Below are 23,814 nucleotides of genomic sequence, written 5' to 3'. Positions count from 1 at the left end.
GCAGACGACCTGTTATTTACGCGTCGTCGTTTGACAGCTGTCAAACGACGACTCGTAAAAATACAGCCTCGTCAAAAGAAGTGCAGGACACTTCTTTCAGACGTTTTTGGAGCTGTTTTCTCATAGACTCCAATGAAAACAGCTCCAAAAACGAGTTGGTAAAAAAATGAGTTGGTAAAAATGCGAGTTGGTAAAAAACGTCTGAAAAGCAGGGTCTGTTTTCCCTTGAAAACAGCTCTGGATTTTCAGACGTTTTGGTTGACTACGTGTGAACATACCCTTTTTACCAACTCGCATTTTTACCAACTCATTTTTTTACCAACTCGTTTTTGGAGCTGTTTTCATTGGAGTCTATGAGAAAACAGCTCCAAAAACGTCTGAAAGAAGTGTCCTGCACTTCTTTTGGCGAGGCTGTATTTTTACGAGTCGTCGTTTGACAGCTGTCAAACGACGACGCATAAATAACAGGTCGTCTGCACAGTACGTCGGCAAACCCATTCAAATGAATGGGCAGATGTTTGCCGACGTATTGTAGCCATATTTTCAGACGTAAAACGAGGCATAATACGCCTCGTATACGTCTTAAATTTGGCCGTGTGAACATACCCTAAGCGGCACAGCGCTCACCCGAGCGCTCCTGCCGCTTTATTTTAGCGATCAGTGGGGGTCTCAGTGCTCGGACCCCACTGATCAAAACTTCTGACACGTCAGAAGTTTTCTGAAACTTTAGTTACCCTTTAATTCTCAGGATCAGTGGGAGTCCCAGAGGTCGGCCCGGCGCTGATGATAAAGTGAGGGCATATGCTAATGAATAATGATAAAATAGTCTTCAACCCCATTCACACAGTCTAGCCTGGTGCGACTCCGTCTATTGGGAGGGAGGATGTACACTTTACATTTTTCTGTTTTTCATTCAACCATTAAAAAACAAAGAACAGCATAGTCGGTTTCACTATAACCGTCTCTAGAACTGTGAACTCGGTAAAATGTCATGCTCTTTGTCCATCCCGCTACGCCAGCTGCTGGAAGGTGTCGCGCCGGTGATGACGTGCGTGGCGCTCCCGGAAGTGCGCCGTTCTGGTGGTGTCTTCCCCACGTGTGGAGCGGTGCTGGTGTTTGTTGTGCGTTCACGGCCGCTTTTCGGCCTGTTCCAGTCAGCCGCCGTGCCTCAGAGATGGAGCACTTCCAGCTCAGCCTCTCGGGGCTTGGCGTTATAGCTCAGAGAAGCGGTGGAGAACTCAGCCAGTACCTCGCCAAGCAGGTGAGAACGACAAAACAATTCTGCCCAGGCCAATGCATACAGAGAGCCGCGCTGCGGGGTGAACGCTTCAGTATGCCTGTCAGGGTACAGTGTCCATTGTCTTACTATTGTGAAAGGAAACGCTTGTATAGTCGGGAGCCAAACGGCCAGCTTTACATAAACGCTGTGCTACAAAGAACGCGCCCGGCTTATTTTAATTACAAAACCAGCTAAATAGATCTGAACTTGGAAATTGTTTATATAATGTCATTTTTATGTAATGAAAAACATAGCAAAGATGGGATGACAAATCGTCTGTAATTGCTAGTTTTTTTTTTATTTAGAGTTTTTTTTTTTTTTTTTTTAAACTGTTCTCATAACCTCTCCACTATCCAGAAACGAAAGCAGCTTTCACTACACCAATCTCTTGCATATATGACCCAATAAAAGTTCTGTAGTGGATGATAATGCATGGTATGGCAGCCGCCTTGTAGAGCTGCTCACATGGTCTCTTTTTGGCCGTGTTCACATCTGTGCTCGTTACTGGAACAGAAAAACGAGCGCGGAATTAGTCACATGACCGAAACCAACAGCACCCGATGGGACCTATTGATTCTAATTGGTTTGCGTTATACAATTCATTATATGTACCCTAAAACGGTGACGTTTAAAGTCTTCACAAAAAAAATCCATCACAAGGGTACGTTCACACGTAGCGGAAATACTGCGGATTTTACGCAACAAATTTAGTTTCAGAAAATCAGCAGCATAATATACAGTAGCAGCAAAGTGGATGACATTTGAAATAATCTCATCTACACGCTGTGTAAATACTGAGCGGGAAAAAAAACCGCTCAAATTGACATGGGGTCCAGTTTTTTAATTCGCAGCATGTCAGTTGTATTTGCGTAATTGCTGCTTTTGTGTTGCGGTATCCCCCATTGAATTAAAAAAAAATTGATTGGTCATTAAGGCCTAAAGTAGGCTGGTCACTAAGGGGTTAAAGTAATTATTTAGATTAGATATAATGTGGTTATTTTGCAGCTATTGTTAAAGGCTGAGTTCACACGGGCAGATGCGCTGCGTAAGAGCACGCAGTATATCCGCCGCAGGGAATTCCGGGCGAAAAAACGCACCAAACTGGTGCAGTTTTTCATCTGGAAAGTCTGCTGCGAAAAACTGCAGCACATATCTGGCCTGACTTCTCATCCCAGGAGACCGCTGCAGCGGCTATCACATGGGGGGGAGTGTCATCCCAAGAGGCCGTCCCTCTGATGTCCTAAAGGCCGGCCTCCTGGGATGATGATTTATCCCATGTGATTGGCTGCAGTGGTCACATGGGATGAAACGTCATTCCAGGAGGCTGCGCTGGAGGGAGGAACACAGACTCCTGGGTAAGTATGAGGGTTTTTTTTTTCCCTGAGTTAACTTTTTTGAGGCGGAATTGCTGCGAACCCGCCGCGGAAAACGCAACAACTGCTATTTGTTGCGGGTTTAATCTCCCCATTAAGTTCAATGTGGTAAAACCACTACAAGTAAGAAGCGTTTATGCAAATACAATTGAAATCCTGCAGAATAAAACTCTGCACCGCAGGTCAATTTCTGAGCGTTTTTTTACGCTCAGTATTTACGCAGCGTGTGGATGAGATTTGTTCTATCTCATCCGCTCTGCTACAACTTTATTTGCTGTGGATTTTCTGCAACCAATTCCGTTGGGGAAAAAAAACTCAGTATTTATGCAACGTGTGAACTGACCCAAATGCTTCCTTAGTGGCTGCCGTAATGGATGCACACTCTACTTTCCTGTCTGTATTGACTAAGGATGCACAATACATCGAAAGTTCGATACTGTAGATCCCCAGACGGTTCGATACCGTTTCATGTATTTCAATACAAAGCTGTGCGGCCGCACTGCTTAGTGTATAGTAACACATGAATGTATGGGAGCGGGGCTGCGGCTGTGTAATACAGCCATTGCTCCGCTCCTGAGTCCTGACAAGTACGCGGTCAGGATGATGCGATGCGGCCAGCGCTGCACTAATGAGCGGCGGCACTGAAGACAGAACATGGCATGCGCGCTGCAAAGCACCCCCATGTTCTATGTTCAGTGCATGAACCACCGCTCATTAGTGCAGCGCCATCCGCATCACCTCATGATGACCGCGCACGCACTTAATGTCAGGAGCGGGGCCATGGCTGTATTATACAGCCGCAGCCACGCTCTATAACGGCGGAGATCAGAGAAACCTCTCATCTCCGCCACTATCCCCCTGAATGCTGGGATCAAAGCGGACTTCAGCATTCAGGGGAAAATGAGAAGGGGGGATGCCCCTTGGATAGCATCACAGGAATCCCTGTGACGCGATTGAGGGACATACCATATATAGGCAGACAGCCCAGGGTCCATTGAAGGACCCCAGGGCTGTCCTACCTAATATTTCCTATTGTTAGGGCATACTTACGCGGGATTCACACGACCGGGTCGTTCCCGAGCCCGAGTGTCGGCCGGTAAAATCGGCCATTTTGCCCGGCCGGTTTGCATTAAGTTTTGCATCCGGGCTGGGCAGATCCGGACAGTGACATCAGCGGCAACTCCTGAAGGGGAATCCCCATGTGTTCGGGGATTCCGCTTCAGGAGTTTCCCCTGATGTCACTGCCCAGATATGGACAGAGACATCAAGTGCTCTGTCCAGGAGCGGAATCCCCGAAAACACGGGGATTCCGCTCCTTCAAGGAGCTGAAGTGCGGCTAGCACATAGCAGAGCGGGGAGATACCTCCCCGCTCTGCTATAGTGGCGTTGCTACAGTAGTAGCAGCAGCTGCTAGCGGCGCCATCGAAGGTGTCGCCGGGCCAGGGTGCTTTTCAAGCAGGGGAAGGGAGCCAGCGCAGCGCTCCCTTCCACCTGCTGTACACCCCGGCCCTGCCACACAGTGTACAGCGATGCCATTCGTCAGAATGGCATCAACTCCTCCTCCTCACATGCACTCTGCGCTGTGAGGAGGAGGAGATAGAGCGCAAGCTCCGGAAAACCCGGCCATCACTCGGGACACATCCCGGTGATGGCCGTGTATTACCCGGCCCCATAGACTTCTATGGGGGCCGGGTACCCGGGCGAAGATAGAGCATGTCCTATTTTTTGACGGCCGGTTTTTCCGGCCGTCAAAAAATCGGTCATGTGAATAGCCCCATTAGGGGTCTATTATTCCTAATGCAGCCGGGTGCCGGCCGATTTATGAACGGCCGGCACCCGGCCGGGAAACCCTGTTGTGTGAATGAGGCCTTAGATATATGCCAGTACATTAACCCCTTCCCCCTGCTTGCATTCTGGGCCCTAATGACCAATCAATTTTTATAGTTTTTCCATTGTCACATTCGAAGAGCTATAACTTTTTTATTTTTGTGTCGACATAGCTGTATAAGGTCTTCTTTTTTGCGGGACAAGTTGTATTTTTTAAAAGCACCATTTTGGGGTACATATTATTTATTGATTAACTTTTTATTAACTTTTTTTGGGGGGGAATAGAAAAAAAACCTGAAATTTTGCCACGTTTTTTTGTGCCCTAAATCTACGCCGTTTACCCTGTGGTATAAATAACACAATAACTTTATTCAGCGGGTTGCTACGATTGCAACAATACCAAATTGATATCGATTTTGTATGTTTTACTACTTTGACACAGTAAAAACGCTTTTTTTTCCAAAATTATTTGTTTTTGTCTCTCCATATTTGAAGAGTCGTAACTTTTTTATTGTTACGCCGATGCATTTGTATGAGGGCTTTTTTTTTTTGCGGGATGACTTGTAGTTTTTACTGGTACCATTTTGGAATAGATGCGACTTCTTGATTACATTTTATCACATTTTGTTTGTCAGGATTCACAGAAAACAGCAATTTTTCCATTGTTTTTTATTTTATTTTTTACGGCGTTCACCTTGCGGGTTAAATAATGTAATATCTTTATAGTCGGGGTCGTTACGGACGCGGCGATACCAAATATGTGTAAAATGTTTTGCTTTATTTTGTTTTTTTTAATAGTAAATCATTTTGTAAAGGGTAAAAGTGGGTTTTTAATTTTTTTCCCATTTTTTTTAATTAACTTTATTAAACTTTTTTTTTACTAGTCCCACTAGGGGACTTTAATATGCGATCATGCGATCGCTTTTATAATACACTGCAATACTTTTGTATTGCAGTGTATTAATGCCTGGCCGTTTAAAACGGACAGGCATCTGCTAGGACATGCCTCCGGCATGACCTAGCAGGCATTTACTATATGCAGACCTGGGGGCCTTTATTAAGTCCCCGGCTGCCATCGGAGACACAGACACTCGGTGATCTTATCGGTGGGATGAAAGGGAGCTCCCTCCCTCTCTCCAAAACCACTCAGATTTGGCGCTCGCTATTGTGCACCGCATCTGAGGGGTTAAACGGGTGAGATCGATCGGTCTCTGGCAGCTGAGAGCAGAGACATTTATTGGCTCCCTGCTCTGTTTATTTATTCTGATGCAGTGCCGTAAAAAGGCTTATGCATCAGAATAAAGCCCACTAATGACCGCTGTTAAAAGGCGTATTGGCGGTCACTAACGGGTTAAAGTTTAAAAATAAAGTAAAAACGTAAAGTAATGTTAAATTAAAAAAAATACACATACACTTTTTTTTAATTTATTTTTTTACAATAAACATTAAAATAAGTCTCAATACATAAAATATACACATATTCAGTATTGGCGCGGCCCTAATAACCTTCACAACAATTTTTGCGTAATTTATGATGTGTGCGCTGTAAAAAATAAAATTTGGTTTTTCACTTTTGTGAGGCCCGAGGTGTGAGGAATTAAACCTCCATGCGCCTCACATTACTAGTAATTAACCCCATCATGTACCTTGCATATTAACCCATTATGACTGAGAAACATGATGGGGTTAATTACTATTAATATGAGGCACATTCAAAATTCATCATCATACCTCGCGCTCCACATCAGAAAACGGAAGAACTTTTTTTATTTTTTTTATTACTGTTGGCAAAGCATCGTTTTAGTATCAAACGCAATACTACACGAAGTATCGGTATCGAACTCCAAATTCTGGTATCGTTACATCCCAAGTATTGACAGCTGCAGTGGGTGTCTTTGCGTTATAAAAGCTGCAATGAATGGAAGTTAACGGTCAGAGAAATGTTAAGGCTAAGGGCCCATTCACACGAACAACGACCGTGTGCTGCGCGTGCAAATCAAGCGCAGCACACGGACACATTGATTTCAATGGGGCCGTTCACGCAGCGAGAGTCCGCTGCGTGAACCTCACTGCGTGTCCTACATTGGTGCGTTTTTATGCACCCACACGTCCGTGATTTGCGCATCAATTCGATTGAAGAAATGGAAAAAAAAGATGTGCTTTGCGTGTGTGTGAATAACGCATGGCACTCGCAAAGCACACTGATACATAACGCTAGACACACGGGCCAGATTCACGAGCTCTAATCTGATATGCTCGTGTGAATGTAGCCTTATGGTATGTTTCCATAGCTTGACAACTTCCCTGCAGTAGATCCCTCTTGTCCTCCAGTAAGAGGTGCCTTGCTCCCCTGTGTGATCAAAGCTGACCGCAGCATTTAAATGAGAAGGGGGATAACCCTTTGATTGCATCACAGGGAAGTCCTGAGACGTGATCGAGGGACATACCATGTATGGGCAGGCAGCCCAGGGTCCATTGAAGGACCCGAGGGCTGTCTGACCATATTTCCTGTTAGGGCATACTTGGGTATGTCCTAACAACTGCCTGTGTACTATCAGTACACAGGCTAACGTACTGGCACATAGATATGTCAGTACATGAAAGCTTAAAAATAGAAAAGTAAAAAAAAAAAAAAACTGTAAAAAAAATACACGTACATTTTTTACAATAACCATTAAAGAGTAACTAAAGTTTCAGAAAATTTCTGACATTGCAAAAGTTTTGATCTGGGCCTGAGCACTGAGACCCCCACCAATCGCTAAAATGAAGCAGCAGAAAGCTGAGGTAATGGTGTACTGACTCAATAGAAAGTCTATGGGCCCATACACAAACTGCTTGGCTTTAAAAAAATAAAAAAAAGCCAATCAGAAATTCAGCTGGTCAGCGCTTACCCAAGCGCGTCTGCCGCTTCGTTTTAGCGATCGGTGGGGTCTCAGTGCTCAGACCCCTATCGAATCTTCTGACATGTCACTATGACATGTCAGAAGTTTTCTGAAAGGTTAGTTACCGTTCAAAATAAGTCTCAATACATAAAACATACACGTATTTAATCTTGTCGTGGCCGTAATAACCTGCACAATAAATTTATAGCATTATTTATGATGTGTATTGCTGTAAAAAAAAAACAAAAAAACTGCTTTCTTTCACTTAATGTGTGGCACATGATATTTTGAACCTCCACGTGCCTTGCATTAATAGTAATTAACCCCATCATGTACCTCAGACATTATCCCAATGTCGTCCATTATGACTGAGGTATATGATAGGGTAAACTACTATGTCACACACTTTTTTTTTTTTTTTTTTTTCACGAAGTATCGGTAACCAAGTCCAAATTCTGGTATTGTGACCACCCTACTTCCAAGTGAAAATGAGTGTTTATTCATCCAAGGTTTAAAGCAATGTTTCACCTCATACATAGAGGCATTTTCAAGCCATGTTTGGTCAGTCTTAGCCAATCATTGCCATAGTATCAGACTCAATGCACCCCCTGTTTGTGGTGTGCCACTGGCGTATATGCCAACATGCAGACTTAAATGGGCAAAAGGGTTCCCTTTTGCATACATTTGCCTGGTATACGTTTGGATAATGCAGCCACCACTGTATTTAAAGCGTAGCCTACTGCACTTTTCAATACAAATATATGCAAAAAAGAATGCTTTTTATTTCTAATGGAAGTCTATGTCAAAAGTATGCAACTATGTTAGACATGCAGTTGCGTATGTCTGTTAATAAGTTTGACGGGACTGTTTCAAATGGTCTCACTAAACGTAAACTCCATTCGAGGTGTGAATTTAGCTTAATAACTTGTTTTCATCTCTTAAATATTTTTATTTTTTTCCCAGCAGTGGTAATATGTTGGGCTATATGTGTTAAGCCTAACGCCTTCCCGACCGCCCACTGTCTTTTGACGTCAGGCGGTGCGGGTGCTTCGTCTACAGGGAGCACCCGTAGAGCAGCCTCCTGAACACAGCTGGGGTTGGCAAACATTCGGACCCCAGCTGTTTAACCCTTTGATTACCGCGGTCCGTGACCGCGGCATTATCAAAGGGAATTCCCCTCTTTGATTGCATCACCGGGATTCCGGTGATGCAATCAAACACCAGGGAATCCCTCTGCAGTCAGCCCTGGGGACCTACAAAGGAACCCAGGGCTGTCTGTTCCGTTTGCCTGCTGGTGGGGCACACTATGTGCTGCCCGATCAGCAGCCTGTGTCATAGTGACAGTGTAATGTATTAGCGTACAGGAGTATGCCAATACATTACAAGTAAAAAAAAAAAGTAGTTACAAATAAAGTTATCCCTTGATGGGATTAAAAAAAAAAAGTAACAAAATAAATAAATAAAAAAAGTCCCAAAAAGAGTCTTTATTTTGCATAAAATACATTTTATTGCCCCTACACTAAATAAAAAGAAAAAACCTACGCATATTAGGTATCTACACGACCGTAATAACCTGAAGAATTAATCTAATGGGTTATTTAGCGTGAACCGTGAACGGGATAAAAAAACGAAACAAAAAAAAACAATTCCGAGAATCGCTTTTTCCTATATTCACGGCGTAAAAAATTTTTTTTTACCCCCAAACTGTGGGAAAAATAAAATACTATTTCTCTTGCATAAAACAAGGCCTCATACAGCCACGTCAATGAAAAAATAAAAAAGTTATGGCTGCTGAAACGCAGAGGCGCAAAAACAGAAAAATTGAGCTGGTCATTAAGGTCTTTTCAGGCCCGGTCATTAAGGGACTGTACCCAGCCTTTCCAGTAGGTCTACAGTTGTTCACAGCTGTACGTTGCCAAATTGTATGTGAAAACAAAGTGCTCTATAGCTTGTGTGTTGTAGAAGTATCTAATTCCAAATGCTTGTGATATTATACGTTTTGCGTAGCATGAGCAATATCACTTTGTAAAGTAACCTTTGTTGTTATGCTGGCTTATTTACTTGGAATGTGGATTGAGATTGGTTTGGTTTACTGTTAGGGGAGATTCACACGAGCGTTGCGTTTTTGCGCGCGCAAACAACGCGGCGTTTTGCGAGCGCAAAAACCATTTGACAGCTGCGTGTGTCATGCGTGTCTGATGCGCGGCTGCGTGATTTTCGCGCAGCCGGCATCATAGAGATGAGGCTTGTCGACGCCCGTCACTGTCCAAGGTGCTGAAAGAGCTAAATCTTTCAGCACCCTCGACAGTGAATGCCGAACACAACAGCGAAAAACCTGTACAAAAAAAAGATAAAGTTCCTACTTACCGAGAACTTCCCGGCCGTTGCCTTGGTGACGCGTCCTTGGTGACGCGTCCTTGGTGACGCGCCTCTCTTGACATCGGGCCCCACCTCCCTGGATGACGCAGCAGTCCAAGTGACCGCTGCAGCCTGTGATTGGCTGCAGCCTGTGCTTGGCCTGTGATTGGCTGGAGCTGTCACTTGAACTGAAGTGTCATCCCGGGAGGTCGGACTGCAGGAAGGAGACAGGAGTTATCGGTAAGTTAGAACTTCGGGTTTTTTTTACAGGTTAATGTATTTTGGGATCGCAAGTCACTGTCCATGGTGCTGAAACAGTTTAACTCTTTCAGCACCATGGACAGTGACTATCTCCTGACGTCGCGTACCGATAATTTTTTTGCCGGGATCGGCCAAAACTAGTTTGGCCGAACCCGGTGAAGTTCGGTACGCAAAGACACTCCGTTTGGATGTTCGGAAACAGAAAAGCACGTGGTGCTTTTCGGTTTTCATTCATCCTTTTCACTGCTGTTGCGCGAATCACGCTCGTCCCACGGAAGTGCTTCCGTGTGGTGCGCGTGATTTTCACGCACCCATTGACTTCAATGGGTGCGTGATGCGCGAAATACGCAGAGTTATTGAACCTGTCGCGCATTTTGCGCAGCAGACAAACGCTGCGCAAAAAGCACGGACTGTCTGTACTGCCCCATAGACTTGTATTGGTCCATGCGTGCCGCGTGAAAACCACGCGGCCCGCACGGACCGAATACACGCTCGTGTGAATCCCCCCTTATATATGTGTTTGCTCTCTTTCAGATATGGAGTCCTCAGGACAGAGAATCCATTTTGAGCATGCTAGCGCAGTTTCTCCTAGACAAGGAATGCACCCTGCTGATTGGGCGACAGCTTCGACCTTTACTTTTAGATCTTCTAGAGAGAAATGCGGAATGTATTAAAGCTGGAGGTCAGGTGAAGTACGATCTTCATGAAAGGTTATGTGTTGCTATGAGCAGATTGGTTGCCAGCCACCCTGATGTCCTTCCGTGAGTATTAGTTACCTCAGTTTAGACAATAAATGCTGAAATTGTATTAAACAGTAATATTTGACTTTACTTTCTGTATGTAATATTACTTTTTAGCATTGACCGATTTACCAGTTATGACTTGCTATATAATGTTGTCTATCGCAAAATATTGTGACTTGAATTATTTCGGTGTGCGGTGCAGTACAACAGCTAGTGTACTGTTAAAATCTGGAATAAATTCGCCTTTAGGCCCCATGCACACGACCGTAAAAATTGACGGTAATTGTGGACCGTAATTACAGTCGGCATTTACGGACCCATTCACGTCTATTGTCCATGGACACCTTCCCGTTTATTTATGGGAAGGTGTCAGGGCCGTAGAAGTGTACTGCAAAATATAGAATATGTCCTATCTTTTGCTTTTTATAGGCCGTGCTCCCATACTTTGTATTGCCGGCCGTGCCTGCAATCGCGGCTCGTGTGAATGAGGCCTTAAACAGATTTTATTCGTTTATTTATAGCTATTGGGCCTCAGTTGTTAAAACTTTCCAGCAGAAAAACTGGCCTTATTGCCACCAATCACAATTCAGCTTTTATTTTCTAGAGCAGTTTAAGAAGTGAAAGTAGAGCTCTTAGTGACTGCTATGAGCGACAAGGCCATTTTTCTTAATTACAGTATGTATTTTAGTCCATTCTCATTCAGGCCTGCTTTTTATACAGTTTCCAGCCTCCACTGTTTTAGTGCGTGAAGAGACTTGCATCATGGGTAGTGCGGTTTTCACACTAAGCATCTTAGATGCCTGTAGGCACACACTGCCTCTAGCCTTTGGCCCCTCCTGTCAGGTTAGCCACACCCACAGCAATGTACCCGTATATAAAAAAAAAAAACACACAAAACAACCGCTTTATCTTGAATTTACAGTGCTTACATTGTACATACCGAGTCCATATTAGAACAATCTGCCAAAATAATTCTGACAATGTTGAAGTTCTTTCTATGCCAGTAAAAAAAAGAAAGTGCAACATCAGACCCATGGTGTAGTGCTGGAAACAATGTCCATACTATAAAGCATTTAACGCCTCCTCATTCCTATGCTGATTTTTTGTGCCGAGCTGCAAGTTACCGTCCATCGTTAGTGATGGATGCTGGAACCAAACTGCCCTTCAGAGGACTGCTCTTGTTGACAACTCCATCTAAAGGCAGTTCTCTGATGAAGTGGAGCTTCCTACATAGGCCCTTGTTTATAGAAAAACTTTCTCCCAAAATGCAGTGCAGCTGGGCTTTTAGCATGTTTGTTTATTGGTACCAATAGCAAGCAGCAGTACTGCTTTACAGGAAAATGGACTTAATAGATGGTATCATTCAGGTTTAGTATATGGTATGTAAATCTAAATTACTTGACTTTTTATGTATATTATGTATAAATGGTCAAATGATGAATTTACTCTTTAACCCTATTGCAGCCAGGGATGTCACAATCTTCCCACTTTTGATATGCACAAATAAAACCTAGATTCTTAAAAATAATAAATGATGTCCCCATAACCATATATTTTCTGAAAGGGGACACCTGGCACATGATAATGAGGACACCCAGCACTTTATACTCATGAACGCCTTCATGCAATTTTGCATCAAACATAACTTTTGTAAATTATGCATAAAAACTCATGATTGTGGCTAAAACTCTTAACAGAAGCAGAGCCTCAGGCATGCAACACCTTTTAAAAATAAATGTTCAAGATGTTCAGAGTTTGTATTTGCCACGCCAAAGAATATGCCATAAATTTCTGATTGGAAGAACCGGGGTCCCATGACCCATGTTCAACGATTCTCAGCCGCCACAGTCCCCATAGAATTCAATGGGTCATGAGTATTCTCTGTTGAGCTCTATAGGAGTTAAGGAAAGAGCCTGCTCAGTGGTGGAACCCACACTGATCAGGCGTTTATGAGATTTCCTGTGGAAATGCCATAAATGTTCAAGATGGAAATACCCCTTTTAATAGGTTACTTCAAGAGTGTGAAAACCTATCCTGGTCATGTGATGCTCACACGAACTACAAGCTCTGTTAACTGTACTGTAAGTGTGATGAGGGATGCCCCTGTGTAATCACATGACTAAAACTAATTTTCATATACTGGAAATAACCAATGAAGTATTTTCTTAACGACTTCTTTAACAAGGCTGTAATATGGGCACATTTTATTGCCCTGTACTATGGCTGCAACACTCAGACTTCCCTCATTTCAACTGAACTTTGATAACATAGAGCCCTAAACTACGGGTCACAGATGGTGAACTTGGGTATAGCTGCTGCCTCTAGGAGGCGGATATTCAGTAAAAAAGTGTTCTCTACTTCTACCTTATGTCCCTCCTGCAGACATTGAGCTAATTAGTTTTATCTTCGTGTCTGTAGGAGGCGTACCTACCTGCTTAGCAGGTACAGTCCGGTCCGTGATATACAGTCCGCATCTCGGCAGTATTTCCCGGACCGAACATAGTGCAGTGAGGAGCACTACTAGCATCATAGTTATGTACGATGCCTCTCTGTGGGAAAACTGTCCCATACTGTAATCATGTTTTCAGCACGGGACAGTAGTTCAGCGGAGAGGCAGGGACTCCTAGCATCATACATAACTATGATGCTAGGAATCCGGCTCTCTGCACAATGTTCGGTCCGGGAAATGCGGCCGACATACGGTCCGTATACCAGGGATCGAACACGGTTGTGTGAGTTAAGCCTTACTTATTTTTTTAATTTTTCTATTTACGGCTGGTAATACAGGGTTGACTAGATCTCCCTGTTCCCCCATTTGGAGAGGGAGAGCAGTGAGACCTAACCCCACTGTTGCCTGCCCTACCAGGAAGAAAAGGAGGCTCAGCGGACCCCCTAATAACCCTCTGATCTGCCAACACTGGGGTCACCCAACTGGTCAGCCTGCTCCCTCCAAGCGCCCCCTCTCTCACCAACAGAAGGAAAGCTGAGGGGTGAACCTTCTGGAGTTTGAGGATCCATAAAAGTGATCATTCCAATCCCTTGAGGTGAGGATACTAGGTAGGTATCTCCCAACAACAACCTACCTCCCCTCTGTTCCCACTTCTGACTCCTACCATTCGTCTGGCACATTTCTGGGGAGCAGATCGTTCATCCAAGCTATCGCTGCCCCCTCCCTCTCCTCCTCTGTCTGGCCTGTGTCGTTCCGCCATGGCACACCTAGTTTTATCCATGCGAAGCACCCAGCATTTTCACTTATTGAGTGCTGCGGCACTCTCCTGTCCGGCCCCACTAATTTATGCCCTATATACAGGCTTTGCTAGGCTGCATGTTCGGGCAGCTGGGCTTCCTTCCTGCTCAAGACCTCCCTTGCCTGGCCAGGCTCAACTCTTTCTGTAAATGTGTCATGCAGCCTTATCTTCAGCTGCGTCATGCAACCAGATGGTCTGGCCGCACAACAATTCTAGTCGCCTTCTCCTTTTGAGGCTTACTAGACCGCACTCCTTGAGTGTCGTGGGAGAACTGCTCATCCTGGTAGGAACAGCCCAATGTATTGTTTTTTTTTATGTCCCTACTTTCCTCCCTTGTTGGTTAAGTCTAGTAGTACTTTGATGCAGCAGTTACTGTTGGGCACCAGGGAGCCTATTAACCCTTCTATAGGTGGAATACTTGTACTATCCCAGATTACTGTTAACACCAAGGATACACATTTACCTTTTCTCAGGGTGGATTACTTATGTTATTACGGATTACTGTGAACATTAGTCACAATACCCCCTTCTATAGGTGGAGTACTTGCGTTATCACAGATTTCTGTGAATACCAAGGAGATTCATTACCCCCTTCCATAGGTGGAGTAATGGTGCTATTGCTAGACTCCGTATCACATGGCTATGCAGGTTTTCCAAGCACGCAGTTGTTGCATCCGGTGCCACTTTTCGCTCTTCCTTAGGCCGGATTCACATGAATGTTGAGAATCTCAGACCGTTTTTCACGTCCAAGTTGAATCTGTGCTAACGCGACCCGCAGCGTACTTCATGCATCCCCCATAGACTAGAGACTATGGAGGAATGCGTGAAGTGCAAAAAATATAGGACATGTCCTTTTTTCTCATGGACCCTTCACACACTCTGTTGAAACAACGGCCGTGTGAACGGCCCCATTGAATTACATAGGTCCGTGTGACGGTTGTTGTTGTTTAAACGGCCGTCACAGGGACGTATTACACGTTCGTGTGAATCCGGCCTTAGGAAGAATAACTAACGCGGATTACCCTTTTTGCTAGACGGTTTATCTAGACTACTACTTAGGATGTAAGAACCAAGCGGCAAGGCACCTTCTCTGGGTTCAGTTGCCACCTCCTTTTTATTTGCACTATGTGCAAATCTAAATCCCAGTGGTTGGACTTCCTAGGTCTCCCTGTCGGTAATGAGCATCCTAAGCTGTCAAGCAGATCAATTACTTCCCTGGAGTCTGCTCAATGCACCTCAGCGTAAGGGCCCTCTCATGGCAGGCCGCGTGAAATGGATCAGATACCTCGGCCTGGATAGTCCCGTTGGCCAGGGTTAGGTGCACCCAAAGAGCAAACCCAACCCCCCGCCCCTGAAATTGCTTAACTTGACTCATCAGCTTTTCCTCTACAGGAATGTACTCTAGAGAGGCTTCTCTGATCGCGTGCAAACTATGCTCCACTGGTTTTACACGGTCAATTCACCATGCTCTTTGGTTCAAAGCTGGGGCAACTGGTCCGTTTCAAAGCGCTTTCCCATGGAACTCCTCTGTGCTGACGTCCGTGTTTTTGGTCCAGGACAGGACTTTTGAGGCTCCTGGCAGCAAGTGCTCTTACTCGTGGCAGAGTAATCAAAACGCCCAGTACCTCCCTATATGTCTGGAATATTTTAGCCTGCCTTTCTATCGAAAGGAGCAGCTTCTTCCTCGTGTTTGTGGTCGCCTGTCCGTTCATAGCTTTTTCCTAAGGCTTGGCGACTGCCCCGTGTCCTCACCGCAAACATGCAGTTCTCCGGTCCTGGAGGTTTTCGGGCCTATCCTACCTGGATGACATTCTGGGGAAGGCCCTTGTTGGACCAGTTTTAAACCAACTTGGACTCCCTTGCTATTCTGCCTCCATGCGGGAAGATCTTCTTCCTAGGCATGGTACTTATTCCAGTGCCATCCAGGGTTCTCCTTTCTTCCTGTCTTCGAGGCTATTCCCTACGCTCAGTTTTTTACGTCATCCTCCCCACTGGAGGCTGTCTTTTGTAGACGTTCCCAGGGCAATTCACTGCTTCACTGGTCGGTCTTTACCATGGTTGCCAGCCTTCTAGGCTGGAGAGGAATCTTCCAATCTTGACAGAATCGCACAGACAACTGGTTATCCGGGAAGCCGGTCCCTCTATTCGACTTCTGAGAAGGTTTTTTTTTTTTTTTTTGTCCCTGTCTTTTCTTTACTGGACCCCTTTTCTAGAGAGGCGACCACTGTGGATTGCCAGATCGTTTATATCAACCATTGAGGTGGGTCCTGCAGTTAAGAAGTTTTGCCAGAATCCGCAAGCTTCCTATTGTTGCCTGTAAGAGCCCAACTACGGCTTTTAACTGCGGTCCGCATCTCGGGAGAAGGCTACTGGATAGAGGACTTAACCCAGCACAATGTGTTCGGGCCCAGGAGAATTGTCTTCTAGCTTGTGCAGTTTACTCTCTGGTCGTTCCCTGGGATCAGTTCATTCTTCTGTACATCTTACCTCTTTTCACTAGGATTTTCAGGCGGGTTAAGGTAAAAGATATTCCAACAATCCTGGTTGCACCAACCTTGCCTTGTTGGCCGTGGTTTGCCCGCGTTATCTCTTTTATGACCGACGTATATTGGAATCTTCCTCTCGGTGACTATCTACTCTCTGGGTTCAGTTTTTCCACAAGCTCTTAGACATGAAGTTTGATGCCAAGACTGTTCAAACCACGGTCTACAGATATTGTGGTTCTCCTAAACGATAATCACAATTACGCTGAGAAGTCTTTCTTATGTTAACGTGAGGAGCGGCTCCTTCCTCTTACTTTTTCCTTGTTTAGATTTTGTATTTTATCCAGCAGGGTTTGGATCTGGGGCTTGACCTTATTTTTACCCCTGACATCCGGAATTCCTCCAAGGGAGATATCTCATGCGGGACCCCGTTATGTTCACTCCACAACTCTTTGGGACATCAACCTGGTCCTGGAGCCATGTGAGATCTTTCCCTAGATTTTTCCTGGTAGGTAGCCTTTACGATCTCTTCCAACCGACATATGCCGGAGTTAGCCGTTTCTCCTGCTATTCTACTTTCATTTACTTTCTTCCTCCCAAAGGTAGTCTTTCCCATTTTATAGGGTGCTACCTATTCTCTCAGGTGTGAAGAGCTTACAAGCATTATTTTTTTTTTATTATTCTGCCCAGGCGATATTCGAGGCTACTATGTTTTCAGGGATTAATGTGGCCATTTGCACTGCATGTTGCGCTATAGGTAGAGCTCTCCGCTTTTGATTCACAATGTATTCTCCCTTTCCGACTCACTGCTTATTTCTATGCTCTATAGGGGCGTCTTCCAGTCCTATTTCTTTGTTTCATGGTTTTGCAGGTGACAGTGTACATACTGAGCTTACGCTTCTTTTCCCAACCTTGGAAGCTGCTTTTGAATGTACCAAGGTCATTATCTGTATCCCGCAATGACACGGACAAGAAAAAAAGTATTTTTGTTACTTGCTGTAAAATCCTTTTTTGGTCACTGGGTAGCCAACACCCGCTAAAAGTTTTTATTTTTAGGTTCTACGACTGTTCACAAGGGGAGGTTTTTTCCTCTTGATCTCATATGGTGGTCGATCTCATTATTTGCTTTTACAGTTTGGCTGTTTTTCTTCTGCTACTGCTTATTTACAGTGATTAGCTCAGTGTCTGCAGGAGGTGTATAGCATGTTAGGGAAGAGCTAACACTTCTTTTTTTACCTAGTGTCCGCCTCCTGGTGGCAGCAGCAATACCAAAGTTTGTCATCTGTGTCCCCTAACGAATGTGATAAGAAAAGGATTTTACTGTATTAAAAATCTTTTTTGTTGAGCCACAGCTGGTTCAGGAGTTGCGGCAGTAATATGGACACTAAAATGTGCATGTTTCATGATGGTATAAAAGCAAAATAACAATAATTTAGTTTATTTGCATAAAATAATTGTGTTTCTTGTAATTGGTTCTGTGAAGACCTGTTTATGCCTTTTTGTCTGCATAGGTTTGCACTTCGGTATTTCCAGAGTGCTCCACCAGTGTTTAATAGACTGTTCTTGGAGAGCTGTGACTCCAGCACGGTTCGTTATGGACGTAGACGAATGAAACTTCGAGACTTAATGGAAGCAGCCTACCGATTTCTGCAGCAAGATGAGCTTTCCTTCAGAGAAAAGTGGGATTGGAGTGTCTGTGTACCTTTGCTGAAAAGTCATGATCTAGCTGTTCGGTGGTGCGTTGACATTTTATTTTTAAATGTTTCTCCCTTGATATTTAGATTTTTTTTTTAAATATTTGCTGACATTTTTTTATTTTTCTATAATAAGTACATTTTAATTACCTACTCTGAAAATAAGTAATATTTCAGTTGCCAGCATTTAAGTTGAATTTCAATCCCATTGAATTAATTTTTTTAATTGTTTATACTCGTCCAGTATTGCGCTGTGCAACCATGACCTGGCACTGCCCTTCTCCCCTGCATTGTGACTGGGCAGCGCAGATGCTGGTTTCTGCTCACCTGCTCCACAGAGAAGACTGCACCGATTTCTCTTATTAAGCTTCAACGCAGTCTCTAAAGGTGGTTTCAGACTATTGCTTACCCCTATGTCCCAGGCGGTGAAGTGGTAAAATGAAATGAAAAAATCTATCACCATAACTACTGACTACAGCTGATGATAAACCAATTCATCTTTGCCTGTAACCAACTCGAATTAATTGCAGATACAGTATATGTTTGAGGCCTCATACACACAACCATAACGTTGCAATAATCCTTGTATCTCTGCCGCTCTGGTGTTTCTAGTGAGAAACTTCAGATTATTCTTCAGTCTCTTCCTGTAAGGATTTAGAAGCGTATTTCACTCCTAAATCCTATCAGAATCCGCAAACTTACCGCCGACAATGCATGTAAATAGGATGTTTTATACTTTATTATTAACGTTCTGTTCTGAAAAGATGCACATTAGGCATTAGCTCCATCGAATTACAAGCTTTTTTTTTTTTTTTTTTTTTTTTTTTTACATTACTTTTACATTACTTTAGAGGAAAAATGGCAAAAGGGGGGTTTTTTGAACTTTTTTTTTTTGCACTACTAAAAACTTTATCGCTTCTTTTTACACATTTTATTAACCCCCCTAGGGGACTTGAAGCACCGATCGTTAGATGTATTGCAGTATATCGTCATTTTTACAGGCATCTGTTGAGCCCTTAACAGAGGCAGAGTGAAGGCAGCCCTGGGGGCCTTCATTAGGCCCCTGGGCTGCCATAATGACCATCACCGCCCCCGATCTTGATAGGGGGGGGGGGCGGCCGCCCCTCTTCAACGCCTCAGATGCTGCGGTCGCGATTGACTGCAGCATTTGAGGGGTTAAACAGCCGGGTTAGTTAGTCCCGGGTGTCATCTGTAAAACACAGCCGACCCCCGCAGCATATGGAGTGCGCTCAGTACCTGAGCGCGCTCCAAGCATCTCCCCCCAACCTCACCTCGCACTATGACGTCATGGTGCGTAAAGGGGTTAAAGTTATAGTAGCAGTGTGATTAGTTGCTATGTGCAACAGACAATATGTCTATTAGACAGTTCAGAAATCTTCCCCATTGTCTTCATCGGAGTTAGTGCCAGTAACCCCACTATATGTGTGAGGTTACTGAAGAGGTGACCATATGCAATCATTTCTCTGAGACTCATGGCAGAATTTAAATTGGCCTTTTACGTGAAATCACGAACTCAAATGGCCAAAAATTATATATGCCCAGTATCACAGCGAGTTCAGCATCTCACCAGGTGACAAGTTTTGACAGATTTGCTTTATAGGGGTTTTCCCTCTATAAGAACACTTAATGCCGATACATTCAATGTCTTTAGGGCCGACAGAGACAGCCGTGCCCCATAGACAGAATGGAGCAGCAGAGGGCATGCGTGACCGCCACTTTATTGCAAATCCTACTTGATGTGTTTGTGCAGTGAGGTGGAATGGGGGCTCCAGGCCCACGTGTGAGTGATCGGTGGTAGGGCCCCAGCAATAATACATTTATCACATTTGTCCAGTGGATAGATGATAAATGTTCTTAGGAAGAAAACCATTCCTATTTTCATTTGTTTTTTTAGGTACTCTTCCCATTGCCTGGCTCTGGTTACTTGTATGTCAGATGAAAACAGACAGACCTTTCTGAAGAAATTGTTTGGTACAGATGAATTGATAAATTTCAAACTTCAGTAAGTACTTGTTTGACTGCCTCAATCATATTAATATGTCTCATGATATTCTCTCTAATTCCACAGTTTTTTTTTTTCAGATTGCTAGATGAGCTGCATAGCCAGAACGTAGAGCAGGGGCTTTTGTTAACCAATCCAGAGATTTCCTTGTGGCATAAAGACCGAACGCAGCAATACACACAGGGCCAAATTGTGTCTAGTGATCTGTGTTCACTGATTGTACCTGTTTGTGGAATAACACTTCCTAAAAAAATTCAGAAGAGCAAGGCGCAGGTAATTATTGCATATGTATGTATTAAACAGACACTTAAAAACACTGCGGATCCGTGCGATCATTTGATGTTCGCAGTTTAAACACTGAAACCTATTACTCCTCTAGATCTTCCACCTGAAAAACTTTTCATTGCCAAAAACTCCTGGGACACGATAAAACTTGGTAGACCAAATCCAACCTTTTTTCTTTTCTGTTGTACCCTCTGACATCAGGTTGGGATCTACTGTCCCGCATAGAACTGACATGTTACGACATTTGAATGTATTTGTTCTGATTTTCTGTTATTTCGCGTTCTGTGCATAGCTTTTATTTTTTGCGATTTATCTGGAATAATTTTAAAAGCAGGCAGCAGTTTCATTCCTCTGCAATATATGTTCCCACAGTGCACTGCTCTCCATCAGCTGTAGACATGAAAGGAGAAGATAAGTATCAATTAACTTTGGATTGGTTGAGGATAGAAAAAGACGTGTAAAGGAGTTGTCTTTGGACTTTCCTTTTTAGTTAGATTAGTTTGACTGTAAGATGATCACAGGGTGTGTTGCTGCTGGAAACCACAGCAATTAACTATAATTTAGTGAAGGAATCTGGCAGCAAGTGTCCAATTTCCATGCAGGTTCAGTGTAGGGAAAGTGAATGTTTAGGGTATGTTCACACGGCCTATTTTCGGCCATTTTTCGGGCCGTAACGCCCGAAAAATGGCTGAAAAATCGGAAGCAGAACGCCCCCAAACATCTGCCCATTGATTTCAATGGGAAAACGGCGTTCTGTTCCGACGGAGTGTTTTTCGCTGCGGTTTTTTTTACACGTAAAAAAACGGCCGTAAAAAAGAAGTGCAGGACACTTCTTGGGACGTTTTTGGAGCAGTTTTCCATAGACTCTATAGAAAAAAAACTCCAAAAACGTACCTAAAAAACGCAGTGAAAATCGTGAGTGGCACAAAAAAGTCTGAAAATCAGGAGCTGTTTTCTCTTGAAAACTGCTCCGTATTTTGAGACGTTTTCGACTCTGCGTGTGAACATACCCTTACACAGTGCTATTTGAAATCAATGGGAGTGCCCATGTAATGCATGGATGTGCCAGGTCCTCCAGATTTGGAGATGCTTTTTATAGCCTCTCTCCACTATGCCTAATGAGGGTTCTGCACTGAAAACCCTTTTCCCTCTATTAACTCTGAATTCACTGAATGTTGAATATACACTAAATGGCCACTTTTAGATACCCATCTAGTAGTGCGTTGGACCTCCTTTGGCCTTCAGAGCTGCTATAATTTTCTCTGGCATAGTCCACTAAGTGTTGAAATCGTTCTGCGGGAAAAATGCCCCACGTGGACATGATAGCTTCTCGCTGTTGCCGCTAAAGTGTCCTTTTTCCATAGAATAAACAGTCAGCCACAATTCTTAGGTAAGCCCTACTGTCAAAAGGTTCATCCGCAGATATCAGAGGACCCAGGGTCTGCCAAGAAAACATTCCCAACACCATTTCTCCGGTTCCACCAGCCTGAACTGTTGACTACTGACAGGAAGGGTCCGTTGATTTATGCTGCTTGTGACAAATTCTCACCCTCCCATCAGCATGATGCAGCAGAAATCGAACAAAATAGAAATAGAGGCAGCACTCCAAAGGTCAAAAAAAGGGATTTTTATTCACCCATCTGTGAAATAGAATGCAACATTTTAGCTGCTCAATGCAGCCTTTGCCGCTTGACAGGCTGCATTGAGCAAATGAAACGTTGCATTCTATTTCACAGATGGGTGAATAAAAATCCCTTTTTTTTGACCATTGGAGTGCTGCCTCTATTTCTATTTTGTCTGATATCTGGGGACTCTAAAGTCGGATTCCTGGAGGCTTGCACCCTGCTACCCTGGAGGTTATTGTTCTACTGTGCTGCCCATTTTCTCTATTTGGACGCAGCAGAAATCTAGATAAATCTGAACAGACAATTTTTTTTATTACTGTTGCTCAGATCCAATTTTTGCGCTCTTTTCCCCACTTTATGGTAGTCTTGCCTTTCGGTCTCCCTCAGACAGAAATGGCACTCAAACTGGTCATCTGCTGTTTATAGACCATCTGTGCTAAGGAACGTGCATGATTTGTGCATTTGACATGTATGTTGGAGCACCAGTGTGATACTTGACCTCCTCCTCTGACCCCTTTTGTTAATGAGTTGTTGATGTCCACAGGACTCCCTTTCGCTGATTGTTTTCCCTCAATCACACATTTCTCGGTATACTCTTGACACTGTTGCATGAGAACCCCCACAAGGTTGGCAGTTTTTGAAATACTGGCCGTGGCTAGTCTAGCACAGATGACCATGCCTCGTTTGAATTCGCTCAGATCATTATAATGTGCATTCACACTAAGTATTGATCCACAGAAAACGTGCTCATTTGATTTTATGCTACACACACGCACACACACTTTTCAAAGCTCCAATTTTTTTAGATATCTAGATATCTGATTGTTCTTTTACAGGAAATTTACGGTAGTCCGCTTGTGTTAGTGGAAACAACTTGTAGAAGTCTACGCAGTCTTGCTCATGCAGTTTCATATCAGAATGCTGTACTTTTGGAAGGACCCATAGGATGTGGGAAAACTTCTCTGGTTGAACACTTGGCCGCAGTTACTGGACGCTTAAACCCGCCTGATTTATTGAAGGTTCAGCTGGGGGATCAAACTGATAGCAAGGTAAGGCAATAATGATGGTGGGGTGTTATGGCATTGCTAAGGGGCTCAAAGCCCTGGTCTGTTTGCCTCCTTACAATTTGACTTGGCTTTTGTCTAATGCTTTTATAATTTTTTTGGATGATTCTTTGTCCATACTTATTTGAGTTATGGCGTACCAGTCTCCTTTTTGAACTTTATTCCAATGAGGTTTTTGGACCCGGCCTGTGTGGGTAATGTGACCGTTAATGTATTTTTAATTGTATGGGCTTCTAATAAAGAATTGTATTAGGGCTGGGCGGTTAGTTGAATTAATTCGATTCACCCTTGAGGCCTCTGACGATTCAGTTTTTTAACAGAATGGTTTAATTGATTTTATATTTTTTTGTGGTGCCGTGCTGCAGAAGGAAGCTCCGCCTCGTCACTGCCCCGTTAGAACGGGGAGCAGCTTGTCAGTCTCTTCTTCCCTATGGAACTGCTGTTCTGTAGTGAACAAAACGATACAGTATGGAACAGCAGCTCTGTGGGGAAGCAGAGGCTTCTAGTATATAGCCACACAGCCCTGTAGATACTACGCCACCTTTGTAGGTATCAGCCCCCTTGCATATCGCACCACCACCACCTCTTGTAGATAGCGCCACTGTAGCTCCCACTGGGATCTGTATCCCTGGTCAGTGTCGGCAACCTCTGGCTGGGGATTCGCAGCAC

At 44.0% G+C, this 23,814-nt stretch overlaps 1 protein-coding gene across 8 annotated transcripts in view; it reads left to right on the top strand.

Annotated features, from left to right (window-relative positions):
• The first annotated feature begins 1,062 nt into the window (after nucleotides 1–1,062).
• MDN1 (midasin AAA ATPase 1) overlaps nucleotides 1,063–23,814 on the top strand; it is a 314,285-nt gene continuing 291,533 nt past the window's right edge. For all 8 annotated transcript variants that reach the window (XM_075862158.1, XM_075862156.1, XM_075862153.1 and 5 more), the window contains exons 1-6: nucleotides 1,063–1,261; nucleotides 10,515–10,741; nucleotides 17,966–18,190; nucleotides 20,064–20,171; nucleotides 20,252–20,444; nucleotides 22,918–23,130. In XM_075862158.1, coding sequence (XP_075718273.1) covers nucleotides 1,175–1,261; nucleotides 10,515–10,741; nucleotides 17,966–18,190; nucleotides 20,064–20,171; nucleotides 20,252–20,444; nucleotides 22,918–23,130 — 1,053 coding nt within the window. In that variant the 5' untranslated portion in view covers nucleotides 1,063–1,174. The remainder of the gene's footprint in view (nucleotides 1,262–10,514; nucleotides 10,742–17,965; nucleotides 18,191–20,063; nucleotides 20,172–20,251; nucleotides 20,445–22,917; nucleotides 23,131–23,814) is intronic.

This window comes from Rhinoderma darwinii, chromosome 4 (genome assembly GCF_050947455.1).
Source record: "Rhinoderma darwinii isolate aRhiDar2 chromosome 4, aRhiDar2.hap1, whole genome shotgun sequence".
NCBI classification, from domain to species: domain Eukaryota; kingdom Metazoa; phylum Chordata; class Amphibia; order Anura; family Rhinodermatidae; genus Rhinoderma; species Rhinoderma darwinii.
Note: the sequence above shows the minus strand (reverse complement) of the source record. Positions and strands in the feature narration are given on the sequence as shown.